The sequence below is a fragment of the Pantherophis guttatus genome, chromosome 2 (assembly GCF_059756535.1).
Source record: "Pantherophis guttatus breed Tessera chromosome 2, ASM5975653v1, whole genome shotgun sequence".
In the NCBI taxonomy this organism is placed as follows: domain Eukaryota; kingdom Metazoa; phylum Chordata; class Lepidosauria; order Squamata; family Colubridae; genus Pantherophis; species Pantherophis guttatus.
The window spans coordinates 216,334,961-216,359,167 of NC_142064.1; the positions used below are offsets into that span (position 1 = coordinate 216,334,961).

Genomic DNA, 24,207 nt, shown 5'->3' on the forward strand with positions numbered 1-24,207 from the left:
TTAGTTTTGGCTCCGCTCCGCCTGGCAATCTGCCGTCGGGGTTCGCTCTTAGGCGTGAGATGGCATTTAAGGAAAAACGAACACTGTAAAGCTTGGAAAATACAATAATCAGTGCTAGAATGAGAGGCGAATACGACGAAATCGCTAAGCATATCAGGGCTCTTATATAAAAGTCTATATACGCTATTAGCGCTTTTGCCTATTCATGGCCGCCTCCGCAAACTGCAATAGACGACCGAAGCCTCTGTAAAGCAGTACAAAGCAGGAGGGACTTACTGCTGTCGATTATAGGTCAAATCTCTTCCGGGTTATTTCGGTTTTTTTTTTTTCCAAGATACGTTTCCGGTTGGGCGTCAGGTTTCGGGGCAACATCGTGTTCTGCAGCGGCTGCAACCATGGTGAGTGGGTGGGAATTCGTGTCGGATCGCGGGATCCAGTGCAGCTTCTCGTGTGCTTGTTCTCCACGGCTCTTCGGATTTTCGGCCAGTTTTTATACGGCCGGGGTTAGGCACGCACATGTGGAGAAGGAAGGCTCCTCTGGAAGTTAGGCATGGGGGAGAATCGAACAGACGTGATCGCCCTTCGCTGTTTTATACAATTATACCACTGTATAATGGGATTAGATTTGGAGATGATTCAAGTGTATTATAAGAATGAGTCTGTAGGGCCTGAAGGTAAATACAAGACTTGCAATTGAAGATTGTTTGTAGAAAATCTTGTGCAGAGTTGGCAGCTCAATATAATATTTGACCTGCCAGCAAAATAAATACATATTTTTTTTAAAAAAACACTAGTTTTTAAATTGTTATTGTCAGTGCACAACATATGTGCAATGAGATTGGTTGAGCTCCCTCAGTGCACCCCCCCAACACAGTGAAGACAGAAAATCCCTAATCCAATAAATCATATTAACAAAACACCCAGTCCTATTGCACCAGTTTTTTGTTATGAGTGCATAGTTAATTACTAGTGTCCTGCACTATGTTTAACAATAGCCCCTGAATTATTTTTAAAAATTGTATATAACTGGATTTTTCACAGCAATTTTACTTCACTATTCTGTAGATCAGCGGTCAACAACTGGTTCCGTGGACCCCTGGTGATTCGCAAGAAAATTTTGGTGGTTCGCAAAAAAATTATTTGCATTTTTTTATATTGCACTAAATCAGGCGTCCTCAAACTATGGCCCCTGGACTGGATACGTGCAATGAACGTTTGTGTTGCTGTAGGGAGTCTCCCCCTTCGGAGTCTTTTTGTGCAGGTTGGAGGGGGGCAGAAATTTCAACTAGGGTCTGCTTCAGCCTTCTTGTGCGGGGCTTTAGGTGAAGGCTGGAGGGAAGTGCTGCTGGTGGCAAGGAGCGGGAGGGCCTCGTTCCAGTGGGACTGCATCATGGCCTGGAACTGGCTGACCATCTCAGCCCACTGAACCTCCAGGCACCTGTACCTGGCCTTGCACTCCCGCAGGTCTTCCCTCTGCTTGGAAAGCCTATGCTCGTAGTCCTCAGTGAGGTGCTTCTACTGAGCCTCCTTCTTGGTCAGATCCAATTTGAACTGAGCCAGCTGTTTTGCCAACTCTTTCATGGTGGCTGCTTAGCTCCAACAACTGCTTTGTGTTGGGGCCCTAAGGAGCCCAGGTGGGAGGCGAGGAGTGGCTGGCAGGAGAGGGGTGAGTAGAGGCTGGCGAGGCACACTTCGATGTGAATGACATCGAGTTGGCCATGCCCACCCAGTCACATGCCCACCTAGCCACACCCACCCAGTTTATGCAGATCATATTGGTGGTCCACGGAATTTAAAATTATGAATTTAGTGGTCCCTGAGGTCCAAAAGGTTGGGGACCCCTGCTGTAGATCACACACACTCATTACATTGTTTTCCTTTTTGGAACCAGGCTATTACTCTTTTAAAATTGCAGGAATGAAACTCATTTTGAATCCTGCAATTTATTTCCTATCAACTGTCTTGTTTCTAGATTTTAAAAAAATAGTTCTGTCATGACTATCACAAACACAGTTGCTTGGTTTTGTATATTTGTTTTTCATATTCCTAGTTGTTGATTTCTAATTCTGTGGACTATTATGTTCTGTTGGATACCTGATCATGTTATGATTGACTGCTAGAATGACATCAATCCAGTTGTCCCATTAGACCAATAGGGAGTGTCTTTAATTATTTAGTTATTTTTATTCATTCATTTATTTATATTCTACCCTTATTTTCAAAAATAACTTAAGGTGGTGAGCATAGCTTCTTCCTATTTTCCCCACAACATCAACCCTGTGAGGTGAGTTGGGCTGAGGCAGAGTGACTGGTCCAAAGTCACCCAGCTGGCTTTCATGGCTAATGCAGGACTTGAACTCATGGTCTTTTGTTTTCTAGCTGGTGCCTTAGCCACTAGACCCAACTATGAAACTCCTTAATTACACGTCAAATATGACACTATGAATGGCTGGAACATCAATTCACAATTCAAATTAATCCTCAGTGATGACCAAATCTATTTCTCAAGAGCCACATATGTGAAATTATAATTGAAACTCTTAGCACTGGAAGCATTGGATGTTCATACTGGATTAATCTAACAAGATTTTTTATTTCTTCCTGTAAAATTTCTCCAAACTTCATGTTATTAGTATTCTTTTAAAACAAATAATAATTTTTCTCTCTTCTTTAAGGCTCGAAATGCAGAAAAGGCCATGTAAGTACAATTTGAATTTTGTTTTTATTTTTTAATTCTGAGAAATTGACAGACTGTTTTTTTCACAGTTGAACTATTTGCTGTATTTGTTCTACATATAAAAGCATTTTAATGATTGAGAGAAATAACCACTATATATCTTAATGAAAATCCCACTTCCCTCCAAATACTAGTGCAAAAAACAGGATATCATTCACATGCACTGTAGTTTCGATGTCCTTTGATTAAGAAAATATGACTCTGGTTTGTAGACCAATGTAGACCAATGTCTTTGTGGGGGGGTTGCTTTTAATCTCCATCTCCAAAGAGAAAAATAAACTCTTACAGCATAAAAAATACAGTTTAAAAGATTGAATTGAAAGTTTTTTCTTCAGGCTTAAATGTTTTGGATAATCTAACACAGAACATAAGTGTGAAAGGATTAGTCCAAAAGATTGTGGCATTTTTTTCATTTTTTATATTAATAAGGCTTAATCACATTGTGAATTTTGTTTTTCTTTCCTCATATAATAGGATTTATTTGATATTTGTCTGGTTTGTTTATTTAAAATTTTATATTTAAAATATTTTTTAAGGAAGGACACTTTAAAAAATTAAAACAATGATGTTCTATCTTAAAAGGTTCAGACTATAATCATAGTCATTTTTCTATGTTTAGTAACTAAAGTCTGTACAATTTTTCAGATAATGAATGCAAATTGAAATACGTTGAACTTTTTATTTACCCAGTATTAATCATCTAAATTGATGTTTGTAAATTGTTTTTAAAAAACAGATGCTGAACTAAGCTTTCTTCCTTTTAGGACTGCTTTGGCAAGGTTTCGCCAAGCTCAGCTAGAAGAAGGAAAACTTAAGGTAATAACATAGTTAAACGTATATTAACAACTATACATTTAAATACAGAGACCACTCTCCACTGAGAAGGCAGACATACAAATGGGCTCTTGAAAATAACATTAGCAATTAAGTCTAGAAATGCAGAGATTAATTTTGGCTGATTGATATGAAATGATTTTACCTCAATTTCACCCCAAAAAGCTGGAACTAGCAAGATATATTTCTCTGTAAATAGCCCTTCAGCATCTTCACAATATACACCACAAAGTTCCTGATTAAGCTGTGGTAATGATCAGTATAGTTAATATGCTAGCTGTTTGGGCAATACAAACCATTTGAAGGAACACTTCATAAAGCACTTCTCCCAACTTGGTCAGATTATCAAGATGACCATACCTCTTTAAAAGGCTCATGGTATTGCTTTTTCCATCAAGATTGTTTGTGAAATAATGTGACTTGTGCTGATATTAGTTTTGAAATTGGTTATTTAGAGACTTCTTGCTTTATTTGTATGCATGTGGAGAACAATTCTGCATTGCCTGGATTAATAATGTGATGTCTGAACATCAAAAGGAGTTCTCAAGTTAACTGCTGTGTATTGTTCTCATATATATATATTTATCTTCTCTTCCCCGCTTTGTTGATGTTATATGTATTTTCTATGTGTGATTTGAATAATGAAAACATTATTGCAGTTATTGATTGAAATTCAATGTAATAAATAAAAAAGATACAAAATAAAATATTAAGCAGTTTTCATATCTAAGCAAGATTTCTTCTGCAGATAGTCATTCTGTTCATGCTGATGATCTTCTCATGGCATATTAATTTTGCTAAACACAGCAAAAATTTATCACAAAACAGAAAAAATTAGGATTTAAGTAAAATTGGTTCTAAAAAGTTCTTCAGAACAAAGAGGATATGCAAGGCTGCTTGTGTTTTAACTGTTTATTTTATCTGTGAGTGTTTAAAACTTCTTTTGTCTTGTATGAACTGCTGTATGAATTGATTGCAACTGAATAGAAATGAAAATAAATAAGATCTCTCATAAATCACAGGACAAATCTGAAATAAGTAATATAAATCTCCCTCACAATAACATAAAATACAGTATGAACAATTTGGTTTTTTAAAACAAGATGTTCAAGTAAAAAATTGAGAATGATGCACAGGAAGTTTCTAATAATATATACTAATCTCTTGTAGAGCAGTCTTTGTTTCAGTACTATAAGTCAAAGTCATGTGCTTTATAGAAATCAAGCTTCTCTGAAACACTCAACATTCTGACAAATTTAATTTTACAAAACAATTATAGATATTCATATGTTCTCACTTGTTATTAAAGGATCTCTACCCTTTCAGCCCAATAATTTTCTTAGCAGCTATTTGACATTTTGATTTGTGCATAAAAATTAAAATTGAGAATCACATGGCTGTCCATTGATACAGTATGCTATCATGGGTTGAACTCAATGTCATACCCATATCATTGGATAGCCATGTGATCCTTAATTTTAACTTTTATGCAACAATGTTTTCTTTCAATTGGTTGGTAAATTAATATAGCTATTATGTTTGTATCTGACTTATTGCGGATGTAAGAAAGCATGTACATTAGCTATGTAAGTAAAATAAGTCATTGGAAAGTACATAGCTTAATGCTAGAATAATGGTTAATACATTTGCTTGTTTCAATAGGAGCGGAGACCTTTCCTTGCATCAGAATGTAATGAATTGCCCAAAGCTGAGAAATGGAGAAGACAGGTATTTTTCTTTTGAGATTATGTATCAAATTTAAATCTGTGAATTAAGTTTGATTGCATATTTCTATAGGTAGTCCTTCAGTTACAATTAATTGTTCAGTGACTGTTCAAAATTATGCTGGTGCTGAATGAAGAGATTTACAGTTCAACTGGTCCTCAAAGTTCTGGCTGTTGTAGCGTTCCTCAAAGTTCTGGCTGTTGTAGCGTTCCTGTGGTTACATGAACAAAATTCAAGCACTTGTCAAGTAGCTTGCAGTTGTGATTGGTTGCAGCATCCCATGCTTATGTGATCACCATTTGTGACTTTTGCTGCCGGTTTCCCACAAGCAGAGTCAATGGGGAAGCTGGCAGAAAAGATTGCAAATCTCTCAGATAAGTCGTCATCCCCCCCCCCCGGCCTTTACTCACATCACCATACTTTCATCCCCCACCGTTTGCCCGCCTTTACTCTGGGCCCTCTTTCTTCAACCTTCCTTGTTTGCAGACACGCATGGACCCCACACACTCACTAGCTCTCCTGTGTTTGTGCACACCCCATACCCTCTTGCCCCAGCCTCCTTGAGCTTGCATGTGCCCTGCATTCTCTTCCCCTGGCCTTCCTGCTCTCACTTTTCCCAGTGTCTCTGCCTGTACATGCACACACATCTCCTGTAGTCTCTTTCCCCAGCCTTTCTGTGCTTACATCGCACTGTAGCACTCACTCCCTGTTCCCAACTTTTGTGCTGAGCCTCCTATGGCCTCCCCCACCCCCTGTAGTACCTTTGCCCTCTTTGCCTTGAGACTCCTTCCACGTCCCACTTAATGGCCCACTTGTCTGAGTTAGGACAACAATCAGGACTGCCTAGATTGCTGTCACTCAACAATGTGATGTCATGCTTTACGACCGCATTTGCTTTATGACAGCAATTATGATTCCAGTTACAGTTGTAGCTCAAGGACTATCTCTACTTCCTTTTGTTAGAGACTTAATGAATTGTTATGTCATGTACTTTGATGTACAAAACAGCTATATTGCAGTGCACTATTGGGAGGTGAAAAAGATGTAAGTAAATATTCAAAATATCACTTGATCCAGGGGTATCTACTCCGTGTACGCAAATTTGTTAGAGATCAGAATGAGAAGAGCAAGAATCAATCAGAATCAGAATAGAGCTGGAAGGGACCTCGGAGATCTTCTAGTCAAGCCCCCTGTTCAAACAAGAGACCCTATACTATTTCAGACAAGTGCCTATGCAGTCGCTTCTTAAAAACCTCCAGTGATGAAACCCCTACAAGTTGTGAGGGCAAGCTGTTCTGTTGGTTAATTGTCCAAGCTTCTCCTTAATTCCAGATTGCTTCTCTCCTTGAGTAGTTTCCATCCATTGTTTCTTGTCCTGCCCTTTGGTGCTTTGGAAAATAAGTTGACACTTTCTTCTTTGTGGTAGCCTCTCAAATACTGGAATACTGCTAATATGTCCTCCCTAGTCCTTCTTTTCTCTAGACTAAGGATACCCAAATCCTGCAACCATTTTTTTGCAGCTGCAGAGTTTGAAGCCTTGTGTAGTATTATATGTAGTTCCATGTTTGCAGTGTTCCTGATTTAATGAGCTGTACTAATTGCCTTGGCCCTCAGCTCAACCACTGCAAGACTTTACAGAGCAGACACTTCAGACATGACATAAAGACAAGTGATGTAAGAAAGCCATGTTATTTTATACATAAGAAAACTGAACAGATCTTCTTGTGAATTAAAGAACTTATGGGAGAGAGTGGTTTTATGGCCAAAGTAGAGTGAGATAACAAACATATTAGTGAGTTATAGTAACAACAAAAAATATTCAAGTCTTGACATATGGCATAAGCTTTTATGAGCAATTGCTTGATCAATTAGGTAAAATACAGATATTTTGTTTATCAAGGAAAATCAGAATAATTATTAAAGGGCAGTGGCTTTGATCCAGAATGTTTTATATTCAAAATAAATAATTAATAAATAATTGTGTTGCATTCTTGGACATATATATAGTATTAAGATACAAGTGTCACCTAACTCTTCAAGAACACTAAAAGCACAAATGGCTAAAACCAAGGGGGATTTGATTTAAAGAAGTCGAATCGTGATTTAAATTGCTAGTAAAAAGGCTTGATTTAAGTCAATTCAATTTAAATCATAATTTTTAAAGAGCAACTGTCATCTCTGTCCCACAGCAGCTCCTCCTCTGACCTGCTGTTGACTCACTGACAGTCCCATTCACTTTAATGGGACGGCTGGTGATGCGGCAATGACACAAGGTGCAGAATGTGGTGGGCAGAAGGTGAGTGGATGCCCGCTAACAGGCGCTGCCATGATGGATCTAAAATGACAGGTGGTCTTTAAATGTAAAGACTCATTCTTGCTAGTAGTTAGAATCTTTAATATTATTATTTGCAAACAAAAGGAAGGTTTCCTATTTAGCTTGCAGAGCTTGGATTCATTGAATGAGTTTACCAAAAATGTAAACATTGCAGAATATACAGCCTCATGCTACATAACTAAGTTCCATTTCATGCTGAATAAACTAAATTATTAATATATCTTAAATAGAAAACTATAGATAGATTTTTACTCCAAAAATACTCCTTATTTTAATTTTATTAAAATAAATTTGATAAAAATAAAACAGATTTTAAAAATATATGATTTAAAAAAAAATCATTGATTTTTATCCACCCTGGCTAAAACTAAGACTAAAGTGATATTAAAGGTATTGTTCATATTTATTCTTTCAGCCAATTCTTTTTCAGAGATTCAAATGGAGCAACAAAATTAAAATACAAAGATATAATTTTTGTACAGTTAGCGCTTTAAACTAGGCAGTATAAGTAGGTTGAGAAAATATTTCTCATGAATGTTTAATATTTACAATCATCCCATTTGGGTGGGGTGATCCCATAATTGGCCTCCCATCTATCAATCAAACACTGCAGACTTTAACAAAGTAGAATAATGGTGCAGATGTTAACCAGTATAGGAGGAAAACTATGTCCATGATTTCTTATTATAGTGCATCTGATGAAATGAGCTGCAGCTCACAAATAAAAATTTAATAAAATTTGCTAGGTGGAAAAGATTATGATAGCAAGCTCAGATGTTAACCAAAATCGTACATTTCTAAACATGAGATGTCATAGTGTAAAACAGGCTACTTTTTCGAAGAAAAGAACTAACCATTGTATATTGTCTCTTTTCAAAAGATTATTGGTGAAATTTCTAAGAAAGTGGCCCAAATTCAAAATGGTAAGTCCTAATGATGGGAGTAATTTTAATATCGTTCTGCAACTGCAAAAACTAGTTTTCAATAATATTTAAATTTGCACCTTTTCCTAGTTGATAATTAAGAAGTATGGTACCAAATTTATGAGGGAAATTGATGCCAGTATTCAAAAACATCTATAAAATGTGTTCTTTTATTCTTTCTCCCTTTACCCTCCTTGGCCTGATACAGTTCTTGTGTTCAGCAAACCTATATAAATATTTAAGTTTTAATTAATATGAGAGGATTTGCTTTTTTATTTAAAACATACTATTTTTTAAAATAATTTGAAGGCCATTAAAGTTATACAGAGGCAAAGAGAAGTTATTGAAAGGAGTAAATCAAAATGAGAGATCTTTTATAATTCCCACAGATTTTCAGGATAGAAAAAGTATTGTTTCAATTTAAAAAGACAACATGATTAAACTATTTTCTTCTTTAAAAATAGCTGGTTTAGGTGAATTCAGAATTCGTGATTTGAATGATGAAATTAACAAACTCCTAAGAGAGAAGGGGCATTGGGAGGTCCGAATAAAGGAGCTGGGAGGACCTGATTATGCAGTAAGTATACATTAATATTTGTAAGAAAATGCAAAAGTATAAATGTATTATTCCTAAGTTGTTAATAAAATATTTGATAAAGAAAACATATTCAGATACATAAATTGCTAGTTCAAATATTTTAGTCTCCCTGTTGAAATAATTTCTTTGAATACTTCCTGCACAATTTGGGCAGATCCTGGTCACATCAGTTGGTTAAAAATATCTGAAGTCATGTGAAATTTGTCTACAGAGATAAAAAGAAAAAAACACTTTTAAACTTACGGCTCATCTTCCTTTAAAAAAAACATTTTATAGAGAATTGGCCCTAAAATGCTTGACCATGAAGGAAAAGAAGTTCCAGGAAACAGAGGTTATAAATACTTTGGAGCAGCTAAAGACCTACCCGGCGTTCGAGAGCTTTTTGAAAAAGAGCGTAAGTATTTGCTCGTTGATTGGACTATTACTGTAATGCCAATCAATTGCATGTAAATATTTGTGTGTGTTTGAAGGTCTTTTAAGATAAAATGATATATATATATATTTGATCTTATGAAACCAGAGTTGTTTTGGAGTTGGATGACCTAGAAATTTATTAATAAATAAAATAAAATAAAATATATAAATAAATAAATATTTGCATTCCTTGGCTCACCATAAGTGTGATTAAATTTACCTGCTCCAATACAGAGATTCATTACAGGCAGTCCCTGCGTTAAGAAAGTCAGATTTACAGACAACCCATACTTATGAATAGGCTGCCTGTTGCTAAAAATGGCAGGCAGTGTTCTTACTCAAGCTGATGAATCAATGAAGCCACACAATGATTTTGTTTGTTTGTTTGTTTGTTTGTTTGTTTTTGCATTTCTGAACCACCCATCTCCCTCAAAGAGGAACTATATAATAAAACATCAAAATATAGAAATATTAAGTTAGAATTAAAATGTCAAAATGGTTAGAAGGAGGCAAGAATAATTAAGTCCGGTTAAAAGTTAATTTAAAAGGTGAAGGGAGGATTCTCAGGGCACCAAACAGCCCCGTGGCTACATATTCCTTGGGATTCCCATATTAGGCCACAGAGGCATGTTTTAACTCTTTTTTTTGGAAGTCCAGGAGAGTGGAGGCCTGTCTCACCTCCAGGGGGAGAGAATATTCCACAGGGCAGGAGCAATGCCAGAGAAGGAAGGCTCTTTTCCTAGACCCCGCCAGTTGGAGTTTGTTAACTGATGGGATCTGCAACATACCTTCCCTGTCTTACCGGCTGCGGTGGGCTGACATGGTGATATGAAGCCAATTCCATAGATAGCCTGGTCTTGAGCCATGTAGGGCTTTATAGATTAAAAACCAACATGCTAAATTGGACCCAGTAACAAAATTGCAGTTTGTGGAACAGAAGTGTGACATGTGCTCTTCTCTGGGCATCCAATATAGCTTATACAGCTGCATTCTGCACCAGCTGAAGATTCTGGATACTTTTCAAGGGTAGCCCCATGACTGACTGAGCGGAGAGCCTCCCTATCCAGGAAAGGATGTAACTGGCACATATCACAGAGTTTGTGGATATTAGAAATGCACAGTTCCAGTGGTTCATAAAAATGTTGCACGGCTTCAACAGTTGATCAGCTCAAAAAACGAGAATTCTGTCCACCATTTTTAGTAATATATTGCCTGTTCATAAGTACAAATTCCAATTTATGTACAAAGTTGAGTTAAAACAGAGTTAGGAATAGAATATATTCTTAACCCAAGGAATGCCTATAATGTTATCTTTTATTCTGATTCTTATCTTTTCCACAATATAAATATATAAAATCCATATTAAATCATTCATTGGTACATTTCTGAACTATTTCAAAATGATCATAACCATATTTGTCAAATGGGTATGGAGATTCTCAATCATTCAAGTCACAGTTGTCCCAAAGGTGCTTTTCAAAAGGCAACTGGAATTTCTTGGGTTTTTTTTCCTTGAAAACATTTCACTTCTCATCTAGAAGCTTCTTCAGTTCAGTTTTTCACTTCTTCAATTTAACAAATATGGGACAATTGAATGTTAACCTCACTGTGCATTTAAAAATTGGAATGTTTCTATGAAGTAGCTCGGGTAGTGCAACATCTTAATTTTTTTTAAGATAAGGTTCAGGTTACAATAAAATGGTAGAACATTTGGAATCTGTGTAACAGCGAACAAAACAACTGCAGTTTTCAAATCATCCAAAAAGAAGAGGGTTTGATTATATCTTGAGAAGAGACTGAAGTAAAAAATAAGTACTTATAGGAAGCACTCTGTCCAAGAAGTTCTTTAGCTTGATTAGGTTGATTACAAGCACTAGTGAACATTTAATTGAACCTGTGACCTAAAATCTAATCCTTTATGCTTCTATTTTATTTTTTGAAAATGATTTAATTTATTCCATTAGCCCTTCCTCCTCCACGGAAAACTCGAGCTGAACTCATGAAAGCTATTGATGCAGAATACTACGGCTACAGAGATGAGGATGATGGTGTCCTGGAACCGTTGGAACAGGAACATGAAAAAAAAGGTATAGGAAATAATTGTTGGCTTTTTGAAGTGCCATTTAAATCAATATTTACTTTAACAGTAGCCAAAAATGGATTTTGGTAGCCCAAAATGACTTGCATTAAATATTCTAGTTCTTGAATATGAGCTTGTAGCTGTACTCCCATCAGATTCACTCTTCATCTTACTCCACGGTACTCCAGGGACCTCTTCTGTTACTTAACTACCTTGACGACCCTAATATAAACTAAAAGCAAGGTCAGTTGGGAGTGATCATATAGAGAGCTTTGGCTGCTTTCCTGTTCCAAACATTGATCAGATTCATAACAAAGTTGCCTACCAAATTGCTGTATTTTCTATTGCAGGTTGCCAAATAACTTTCTAAAAGAATTATAAATGCTAGGAATTCAATCTCAAAACTTTTGCATTTAAAGTATATACGACCATCATGTCCCATTCCAAAAAGTAAAGTAATATTGGAATCTGTTGACGCTCTTTTGATAATTTAGAAATCAGATTATTCATGTATTTTGTATAGTCATGTTATCCAATGTCATTAGCTTGTACTGGCATCTTGAAGTAAGACTTGCATTAGCCTGAAGCCAGCGATAGCACTAATCTGCAACTTCTATGTAAGTTTAGCAAGATGTCAAAGCACAGATAGTTCCTAACTCCCATGTATGAGCAGAATACTCCATTCCACAAATAAATGGGGTTCCCAGCTGTGGTAGCAGAAAAATCCTTCGAACCTTCAGTTCATTAGTCTTCAATGAGTTGAAGTTCTTATTGGAACCTTCTATTTTCAGTTTTTCATGGGAATGATTTATCTGTGAAAGCATTCTGTCAACTCCTAAACAAAAATTTATTTTGAAAATTAGATTGAGAGTACACTTCCAAAACATTCTAGAAATGGTTAAATCCCCAACTGCTCCTGTTGATAAGACACCAACATTAGATGTCCCCCTAATACGCTAAATTTAGAATTAAACACTGTAAGGACCATCAGTTTAAAGGTCACTTCAGAAATACAAGGAAGTGTTGGGTAGTAGTGGTACATCAGCAGAATCTCAATGGCTTGATGGTTTATCACAAATGTATATGTCCAGATTTTCAAATACAATTTTTCAGTAGAGATATACATTCCTAAAGCTTGCTACTACATCTTTTCATTCATTGGATCATGCACACTCCTGCATTTTTGAAAACAATTGTTTTAAATAGACTGAAAATGTCCTCTCTCAACTGAGAGTGAGCCAGATTCACTTATTCATTCAGGATTAAATTGTGAGTTAAGGGGTTCTTACTAATTCTGTACTGGATTGAGAAGTATCATTTTATGACCAAACAGACCTATCTTAAATAAGTAGGAAGTTCTTGGTCTTCCTGAAGCACTAGCAAGCAGTAGAATTACTAACCCACAGAAAACCAATTAAGACTTAAAGTAAGCAAATAGTCTTGGCCCAAAACTGCTGTATGTCCCTGCAAGTCTATCTCTGTATTCACTTTTCTTTTCTTTGTTATTGGGATACCAAGGAAACAAATTGTTTCTTCATTTCATACATATTGTTCCAAAGATCTAACATGAAGTCGACATCCTTGATGAAGGTGCAGCTTCCCCACTAATACAACCCACAGTGTAGTCTAGGTTAAGTGTCACATTAGGAAACTCAGCTTGTGGTCTGCCTTCAGCCATGGAATTCACTGGGTGACTTTGGGTCTGTCACTTTCTGTTAGCTGAACCTATATAGGGGCCATAGTGGCTCACATGGTAAGATGCTGGGCCTGCGCACCACTGAGGTGGGCTTGATTCCTGTGAGTGAATAAACCACATAGGGACAAGAAAGGAGCCTCCCCTGATTGCCTACTGGCATTCAGGTGTCCTGCAGGTAAAGATAACACCACCCCAAAAAAAGGCAGCGAGCCACCTCGAGGATCCCGGGCTAACGCTAAAAAAAAAAAAAAAAAAAAAAAGCTCAACCTATTTCACAGAATGTTGGTTTTGGGGAAAAAACTATGTTTGTTTGTTTGTTTGTTTGTTTGTTTATTTGTTTGTATGTATTTATTTCCCGCCTTCATTATTTTTACAAAAAAACTCAAGGTGGCAAACATATCCATCCCACTTTCCTACTCCTATTTTCCCCACAACAACAACTTGAGAGATGGGTTAAACTGAGAGTGACTGGCCCAAGGTCACCCAACTGGCTTTCATGGCTAAGTCAGGGCTTGAACTCATGGTCTCCCTCTTTTTAGCCTGGTGCCTTATCCTAGGAGACCAAACTGGCTCTCTACATTTGCTTCCAGTTTTAAAACACAACCTCTTGTACCAAACATTTTCAGTACCGTGGCTGATAAGTGAGATTGGAAGCTTAATGACTCTTATTTTCCAACCTAATGCCTATATTGTATAGTCTTTTTCTGGGAAGCAATCAGATGTTTTTGTTCCTTCTATTTAAGACAGTTCAGTAAATGCTGCTGCTGTTTATTGGTAAGCCTGGTTGAATCTGGTTTCATGGTAATTAACTCCAGAACATGGATCCTCGTTTATCACATGGATACAGAGGAAATTAATGCATGTGTTTTAGAAATGAATGGGCCTAAAAACTAAATGAACCAAAATAAGGAAATAACTAAATTGCCTCTTTTAATTTTGTTAAATTTCTGTAAGTGGATGTGAGTGATCTCTTAGTAGAACTTGTCAACAGAGTGCTTTGCTGTGTTGCTTTTAAATTCAGAATTATATTGTGTTTTATAGATTGACACAAATAATTAAATGAGATAGATTTAAAGAATTGTGGAATTGGAAAGGACCCCCAGATAGTCCTTGAGGTATGATCAGTCACTTAACAGCCATTTAAAGTTATGATGGATGAACCATCCTCAGGTTATGAACCATCCTCAGGTCATGAACCATCCTCAGGTTATGACTGCTGCACCTGCCCTGCCATCATATGATTTCAAGCATGTGGCAACTGGCTCGAATTTATGACTGATTGCAGCATCCTGGAGTCACATGATCACATTTGGCAAAAAACCCCATTCTTTGATTAGATTCAGATTTACAACCATATGAGTCACTTAACAATTGTGGTAGCAGATTTAACAATAATTGTAAAAAGAATCTTAAATTAGAGTCCAATCAGTTTTGTCTGCAACAACTTACAACCAAAATTTGAGTTTCAGTTGTGGTTGTACAGTAAATTGAGGGATAACTGCATTTAATCCAGTCCCCTGCTCAGTGTAGAAATCCAGGTTAAAGCACCTCCAACAGACACAGTAAATGTAGTGCCTACATAGACCGCTTGAACACAACAAGTGAAAGGTAGCTTACTTCTCTTTTGATACTAATTCAATTTTCAATCTACATTTAGTTTTAGGATTTTTCTGCCAAAAACTATGTTCCTATATTTTATACATTCGTATTCTATATTCTGACCTTTGGACTGAAGGAGAGCAGATTTTGTTCGTATCCAGCCTTCTCTTTTCAAGGCTATACATTATCATTTCCTTTCATAAGATGTAGTTTCTGGTTCCTGGATCATGCTTGTTGTCTTTCACTCTAATCCTTCATAGTGTGGAGCATAGAACTAGATCTAAAAATTCATTTTGCAACTGACTATTATTCTAAGGTTCTTTTCACACCTACGCCAATACCTCTGTATGTATATGTATTCTTCAGCAAAGAAATTGGCATTTGTTTTTGTTAAATTTCATTCAATTTTCTGCAGTCCATTTCTTTAAACTTATCAGTACTGTTTGAGGTAGAAAGCCAAGGACTGAACTCTACTCAATACCACATTACAGTATAGTGGAGAAGCATTGGAAAACACTGAGTACAGCTTTCACTCCAGCTATTTCATGCCATCCAGCCCAGTATAACTAGTTTGTTAATTATGGTGTCAGAGGATACTTTGTTAAATGTTTTGCTGAAATCAAGAAACTATGTCTATGGCATTTGCACAGTTTACTCAGGAAGTTACCTGATCAGAACATGAGATAAGACTAATCTGGTAAGACTTGTTTAAGACAAATCCATGATTGCTTCTTTTCAAGATGCATACGGGTCAGTCTCTTTATGATTCATACAAGAGTTTTCAGAGGTCGTCCTTTCAGATTGACGGATTTATAATTCCATGGATTCCCCCCCCCCAAGCCATCTCTTTTTCTTAGTTAAAAATGGGAACGTGTTCTGTCTTCTAAACCAGACATTAGCAATCAGAAGTATTATTTGAAGGTAACGCAGACAAGATTTAAGCTGCTGTTACGTTTCAGTATTGCTGAATCTAGCACTTTTGCCTAGAAGAAAGAGCTATATCCTTCAGAAGTGCTTAGGCGTGAAAAGAACCTTAGAATAATAGTTAATTGCAAAATGAATTTTTAGATCTAGGTCTATGCTCCCCACTATGTAGACAGCTAGTGACTGTCTGCAACTTCTTAAAGCAGCAGCAGCTTTTCCTGGGACCACATAGCTGCCCTCTTTATCTGTTACATGATCTTAAGCAATGACACATTTGACCTAAGGAATTGAAAAATGGTGCTAACTTCATGTTCTCACATCTTCCAAATAATCTTTTTGTCTTCAAATCTAAAATGCTTTAAGCCTAAATAGACATTCCTTCACTAATTTTAACCAAATGCACTGTATTGCATCATCATGTTAATTAATTTGGATTTCCAAACAGAATGGGTATTTTTAATATTCATTGCAACTCCTCCATTTCTGCTGTTTCTCTTTTGAAAAAAAAAAGGTACATTATGTCCCCTTTAACTGTTACTTTATTGGGGCTTGATTATACCCAATAAATCATATTTGCCTTATTTTATTAAAAGTTCTTGGTCATTTGGTATATTATTCTCTTTCAGATTTTCACTGCTTAATAGGTCCTTTTAGAGAAACTGCCCTAGATCTGAAAACTTACATTTTTCTCTCCAAATTCTGGGATTGGTGTGCCCACCTGGTTGATGTATGTTAGGGTTAGATTTACTATCACATTTACTTTTTGTTCAGTATAAGCATTTGCTTTTAATGTATATGCCACCCAGAGTCTATATTGAATTGAGCAGCCATATAAGTCTTAATCACAAATAAAATTATAAACATCTCTCCCTCTTTTTTACAGCTTACAAATGTCTTTTTCTCCAGTCACCACAGTATTGATCTTTTCTCTTTTATAAGATTTGAGTTGCATAGCTAAGTTGCTTATATTTTAGTGATATATATATATAAAACTAAACAACTTTGTGACCAGCTGGGACATTTTAAGGAAAAGATGGTGCAGTCTGATATGACCAGAGTGAATATTAAATGTTCCTGTAATCATCTATGAATATATATCATAAATAGAAAAATAATTATAGTGGCAAACAAACTTCAATAACAAGTAAATATTTACTTATCCTAAAGAGAGTGTCCACTATAACAATGACTAGTTGCTGTTTCTTAGTAGTTTGCAGTTTTTGATACAACTTTCAATTGTGGCTATTTTGCTTTTCCAGTTATTGCAGAAGCAGTGGAAAGGTGGAAGATAGAGAGAGAAGCACATCTTGCAAAAGGTGACAAGGAAGAGGAGGAGGAAGAAGAAAACATTTATGCAGTAAATGACATTGAGGTAGTGTATTTGTTTCTAGCCTTATGCTATATATTATATAGCAGTGATGGCTAACCTTTTTGCGGTCATGTGCCAAAACCGGAGGGAGCAAGGGGGGTCACGAGCGCATGCCCACACCCATAATTCAATGCCCCCCCATGCCCCTGTACATGCACGCACGACCCCTCTGTGCATGTACGCACAACCCCCCTCCCCGCACCCTTTTTGGGCCTAGCAGGCTTCCCTGAAGCCTCAGAAGGCCGGAAACGGCCGTTTCCCGACTTCCGTTGGGCCGGGCAGGCCCGTTTTTCACCCTCCCCAGGCTTCAGAAGTTTTCCTGGAGCCTGGGGAGGGTGAAAACAGCCTCACCTCCCCCCAGAGGCCCTCCGGAGGCCGAAAATGCCATCCCAGAGCCTCTGCACGAGCCCTGTACTTACCTGGCATCCAAAACGGACCGAGTGGAGACTCCTGGGAGGGGAGGGGCAGCATGGGCAGGGCCAGCTGAAAATCAGATGGCTGGCGTGTGCATGTGTGCTGGAGCTGAACTAGGGCAACGGCTCGCATGCCTGCAGATACGGCTCCGTGTGCCACCTGTGGTACGCGTGCCATAGGTGCTCCATCACGGTTATATAGTCTATAAACTACAGTAGTATTCTATTACAATATTACTATATAGTAAACATGTATTCCATCATGACTGATAAAAAGATTAATAATGTGCAGCTACATATTCACAAGTTGATAGACCTGCATTTTCCAATGCTGTCTTATACAAAATACATATCATTAACTCTGATTTCTAGCCAGACTCTGGCTGAAGTGCAAGCAAGAGAAAAAGGAATTATTCTGTTTATTTTGAGGTGAAGTTCTAATGATGTGCTAAACAAACTTAGAATTCAACATTTTCTCAATGCTTTGCAGTCTGATGAAGAAAATGGAATGAAAACAGATGGTGAGGATAGTCAGCAGAAATTTATTGCTCATGTCCCAGTACCATCACAACAGGAGGTAAGGACTCGCACATGAAGGAAATACAGGAAGCATAACTTTGAAAGATTGGGGAGGTAGCGAGGAACGAAGAGAAAAAGTGAAAGGGAAGGATAAAGAAAGAAAGAGGGAGGAATGAAGGAGGGAGGGAATGAAGGATATACAAGAAGTTTAACTTTGAAAGAAGTAGACCTGTGCACTAGTTGCAACAAAACAATTAGTATATTTCAAAGTAAGCAGATTTCCTCAGAATATACTTTAATAGGCTATTACTGTTGATAGTTGGGTGTTCACATACACTCAGAAATAAAGGGAAGCAGGGTGGATAAAAATCAATGATTTTTTTAAAAAAATCAAAAAAATCAGATTTTTTTTATTTAAATCGGATTTTTTTTATTTTTATCGAATTTATTTTAATAAACTTTTGGGGTAAAAATCTATCTTAAGATAGTTTTCTATTTAAGATACATAATTTAGTTTATTCAGCATGAAATGGAGCTAGTTATGTAGCATGAGGCTGTATATTCTGCAACACTGGGACTATCGGTGAGTCAACAGTGGGTCAAAGGAGTAGCAGAGATGACAGTTGCTCTTTAAAAATTATGATTTAAATTGAGTTGATTTAAATCAAGCCTTTTTACTAGTGATTTAAATCATGATTTAAATTGTGATTTAAATCAACTCGATTTAATTCAAATCCACCCTGAAGGGAAGGATGGTAAAAGTGCCACTGAAAGAATTTCTATGGAGATTCTCAGTCATCCAGGTCATGGTTGTCCCAAAGGTGCTTTTTTTCAAGAGGCAACTGGACTTTCTGATTTTTCGTTGAACACGTTTTGCTTCTCATCCAAGAATCTTCTTCAGCTCTGACTGGATGGTGGGGAATGGAAGGATTTATGCTCCTTGCAGACAGCTGGTCATTTGCATTCTTTTTAGCTGGTCATTAAGGTCACCTGGAGTTTTATCTGTGTCATTAGAGTCACCTCAGTGGTGCAAATTGGTGTGGAGCCTTCTTGGAACTGTTGAAAGGATTGTGGAGATAGATGATGTTGTATCCCTCCCCCTCTGTTGAGAGAGGGCTGTTCAATTTTGACATAGATGGCCTCTTGAAAAAAGCACCTCTGACACACTGAAAGAATTCTTTCTTCATTCGGAATTAATTCATTACTAGACAAGCTCTGCCCTGTGGTTGTGTCATTGTTTAAAATATATTTTTTTTAAATATAGAAATCAGAATGACCACAGGAGCAGAATCAACTTCTGACTTCCTGTCAGCTTCCCCATTAAGTTTCCTTTCCCTTCCTCCCTTTCATTCTTTCATTATATTCCTTCCCTCCCTCCCTTTCATTCCCTTCCAGTTTTCCTTTGATATGAAAAGCTGATTTGCTCTTATAAGGATATGTATGTGTAATTTTTAGGCTCACTATACTGTATTAGTGAGGAGGAAATTAGGATCTTTAAAATGTATTCATACAATACAAATCATTAAAATGTTATCTAATTGGCAAGTTATGTTTTGATTGTTTGCATTGTATGAATGATTTTTGTAAGTGCATTTGCAAGATGCTGCAGTTGAACAATTTACCAATTTTTATACTCATTTCTGAAAAATAGTGTTGTAACTTGCATTGTTTTTATTAAATGACCTAATTTAATTTTTGATCTACTGTGTTTCTCCAAAAAGATGACCCACCTTGAAATGAAGCCCTATCACGTCTTTGAACGCATGCGATCAAATTAAGCTTCACAAAATTAGCCCTAATTAAGACCCCGCTCACCGCAGGGGGTGGGGCAAGGCCCACAGGTAAAACATAAGGTACGGGTAGGGATGGAGGGGTGGAGCTGCCCTATTTACCAGGCCTCGCATACCCCGACACCTGCCTTGCCTTCTTCTGCAGCCCACTTCTTCTATGGCCGCTTGCTGCCATTCGCACGCATCGTCCTAGCCTCCATTCCAGTTTTAGATGCCTGCTGGAAGGCATCTGCAGCTGATTACAGAGCTCTGGATCGATCTGGAGCTCTATTATTGGCTGCAGATGCCTTCCGGCAGGCATCTAAAGGCAAAACAGAGGCCAGGGCGATGTGTGCAAGTGGCAGCAAGTGGTCATAGAAGAAGTGGGCCAGCAGGGGCTCCTGCTGGGAGGGGCTGTCGATGCCACTGCCCCAAGGTGAAACAGTAATTAGAACCCTCCAAAAAGAAGGCCTAGGTGTTTTTCAGGGGTCAGAAGAAAATAAGACCCAGCCTTCTTTTTGGAGAAACACAGTAATCAATTCTGTTATGGTCAGTTTCTTAAGTTACTTTTACTAAAGAATTTTCCATTTGCAAGTTTTCAAATTGAATGTTGCTCATTTAACAGATTGAAGAAGCTCTTGTCCGAAGAAAGAAGATGGAACTTCTTCAAAAATATGCCAGTGAAGCTCTTCTGGCTCAAAGTGAAGAGGCTAAAAGACTTCTAGGATTATAGTAATTGCCCCTTCTATTTTTTATACTCTATCTTGATTCTACAGAATCAGTATCTTCTTGATTCTATAGAAATAAGACTTTGCAAGTTCTAGAATGAAGATGGTCATTTTTTCCAAAATACATTTTATTACACATTTTTCACGCTATCCTAATTTATGAGAGTTTATTCATTTTCAGTTTCCACCTTCAAGCTCTTAAATAGCTAGCCTGTTTTGAATTTATCTTTGTCCACCTATTTTCCTCTTTGTTTTATTTTACCTTAGTAATAACTGTTAAATTAGAAAGTAACATTTTGTATGAATCTTCACTTCAGTAGAATGTTGAGTAGCTCTTAGAAGATTTATTATATTTAATTTCATCTATCATGTGTAAATTTGTAATTGTCAGACATTTCTACATCTGTGGAATGGTATTTAATTTTGAGTTTTCAAGAGAACTGAAATGTTCAATATAGTTAATATGGAACTACGTATTACGCTACTGGAAAAAACACTCACTTGGCTGGGTTTTTGAAATGCTGAATATTTCAGCAAAAAAATTGTAAATACTTTTTTATAAAATCTCTCCTTTTTCAGTAAAACTTTATGCAGATTTAACTGTTTATTGCTTTTGTTAAAAATACTAAAATTCCTCAGCTATGAATACAATAATTTATAAATAATATGAATTCTGGGAATATATGAGTGTCAACAAGATGAGTAACTGAAAAAAAAAATCACACAGACTATGTAAAATTGTGTGTGCGCAAAAAATGAATTTTCCAGGAACAGTTTGGAGATTTATGACTGTTTTTATCACAGGCTTTTTACAGTGATACCCAAATACAGCACATTATTATATAATTAGTCCAAGTCATACAGCACCATGGAGTTTCTATAATGTGACCCATTTTTCTACTACCAAACTAACAAGTGTGGATGCTAATATTTAGCAATTGTAAGGCAGAACAAAACATTTTTAAAGTATTAATCAAATCAGTCTTTATATACTGTATATCTTATTGTACTGATAAGAATGGAATCTTTAAACATATTATAAAATCATACCATAGTATACCAGCTATATATAAACTTGAAGCAAAATTTCAATATTTGGAATAATAGAAAAATAATATAAGATTATAGATTTTATGCAGATGCACCCATTACTGGCAAAGCAGACATACTGTAATTGGCAAAGCCAATTCTTGAAAGTTTAAACCATTCCCACCATGGTAGGTGAGATTGGCATTAGAGATTTGGATACACTAGAGGGTTTGAGAAAGAAGCTGGACACTGCAAAATCACCAGAGCTTTCAAGCAAACTGGTGCATTTCTTTGAAAATGTAGTTTTGTAATTTGGAAAGTGTTTCTGAACCTGAATTTTTGGGGGCATATCTCGGGGACAGTAATTGCCAAAATACCGTTTCGAAAATAAATATTCTACTCATAACCAGGAACCATATAAATACAATGTGTAGAACAGCCCAGTGCATATATTTTGGAGAGAGAGAGGTTTTCTGAGGATGGACTCCAGCATGAGCCCAAAAGCATGGAAGAATAAACCTTTGGTCCCAGCGATCAACTCAGATTGGATCGTGTTATTTTTTCTTACAGAAACGAAATTCGGCCCTTGCATGTTCTTGTTATCTCCTTCAGGATAGCATTTATTTATTTTATTTTATTTTATTTTATTTTATTTTATTTTATTTTATTTTATTATTTATTTATTTATTTATTTATTTATTAATTAATTATTTATGGTTCGATTTATATGCCGCCCTTTTCCAGAGACTCAGGGCGGCTTACAATGCGTTAAGCAATAGCCTTCATACTTTTGTATATACCTGCTTAGTAGGGCTTTCGGCCCTACTTATATTGGTTATATGGCTTTTTAAAGGATGTCTATCTCTCACCAAGTACCTAGCTTAACTTGGCTCAACTGGGAGACTGCCACATTCAGATTTTCACTCCTGATTAGAAAGAACGTATGTCTGAAACTAAGGGAAAGGGTAAAGATGTAACTGATTTTAAAAAAGGGGCTCTGAAGTGGGCCACTGATAGATCACTTGCTGAATTAGGAATGGAAGATCTAAGTTTTTCAGTATGAATTCATGTTATCTAGTTTCTTATGTGGTGGGTATAAAAATAGGAATCGTATGAGGTGGTGATAGGATTTTACTTTCTAGTATGAATGGTGATAATGGGAGAACCAGATATGAGTTTTGGGGGAAACTGCAGTATTCTAAATAAATGCAATTCAGAGAAACATCATACTGCTAGTTGAAATGAATGGGTAGGTGGTGGATGAAACAAGTACAAAAGAAATGGGTTATTTGGTGACTGAAGAATAAAAGAAAATGTAGTTGATTTTGCACAGAGGTATAATGAAATGAGCAGAGTTTGTGTTTGCTAAATATAATAGCAGTACATGATGGAAGTATGTCAGGAGCTGGGGTAGAAACAGGTACATAGGAAGGTTCAATTTAACTGATTTATTCCTAAAGGCATATGCACAAAAGTCTTCTCAATTAACAGTCAGCACCCGGTTAGAACTAGATAAGGTTCAACAGCACTTAAAGGGTAGGGCTTAGTTTACTTATGGCTACAGAACCACTCTAAACTGATCCCTCTTTACCCTTCCCCTGGTCTGCCAGTCCTTGTCCTACAGCGCATATGTATGTAAATAAATGAAATGGTTCAACACTGGGCAGGGAATAACACCAGGATGTGTGATGTTCATTATTTGCTGAATGTATTTATAGATAAATGCACCAGAGATGCTTATGGTGACAGTAGATATGCATTGATTGGGTCCATAAGTGTACTTTGTATGCAGTTAGTGCCTTGTTGACTGAGAAAGTGAATATATTTGTATATTATTGTATACTAATATATTACAGTATATTAGTATTGTACAATACAATGAGAAGCATAAATTTCAAAATTAATACAATACAGAGAAAGAGAAATTAGAGAAAAACAGAAAACCATGATTACCAGTTTTATATAAATGATAAAAATCATAGTAAATTAAATTGTATACCTTGGGAAACATACTTTTAAACATGCAAATGCTGATAGAATACCAGTGCATGGTCTATTGCAGGGGTTGGCAATCTTAAACCCTCAAAGAGCCACAAAGGTCCTAACCAGAAGCCCCTGTTCAGTTCTGGAGCTGACCGGAAGTCTGGTTTCCCCACCATAGAGTCTCCTCCTAGTGCGGTATCCTTTTTCATCTATTTGTCCTAACCAAAAGCCCTATCAATTGTGGAGCCGACCAGAAAACCCGCCCCTTGCCATAGAGTCTCCTCCTGGCACATCATGCTTCCCCTCCCCCCCCAACCAGAAGCTCCTCAAAATTGTGGCGCCGACCAGTGATGGAGCCACAGCAGAGGGATGAAAGAGCCACATGCGGCTCCGGAGCCGCGGGTTGCTGATCCCTGGTCTATTGTGAATACTTGATATTTACTGAAAGAAGCAAAAAGAGTTATATTTAGTGCTTCTGTCAGTATTATATGGAAGTTAGAGATGAATACAAGTAGTCTTCAAATTACAACTA

The 24,207-nt window shown here is 36.8% G+C and overlaps 1 protein-coding gene across 1 annotated transcript; it reads left to right on the forward strand.

Annotated features, from left to right (window-relative positions):
• The first annotated feature begins 316 nt into the window (after positions 1-316).
• Positions 317-21,258, forward strand: ISY1 (ISY1 spliceosome associated protein). Its single transcript, XM_034437995.3, has 11 exons — positions 317-398; positions 2,676-2,698; positions 3,502-3,553; positions 5,234-5,299; positions 8,512-8,554; positions 9,019-9,131; positions 9,429-9,546; positions 11,531-11,653; positions 17,125-17,237; positions 18,138-18,224; positions 20,561-21,258. The coding sequence occupies exons 1-11, from the start codon at positions 396-398 to the stop codon at positions 20,666-20,668; spliced, it is 849 nt and encodes a 282-aa protein (XP_034293886.1). The 5' UTR covers positions 317-395; the 3' UTR covers positions 20,669-21,258.
• Positions 21,259-24,207: the final 2,949 nt, after the last annotated feature.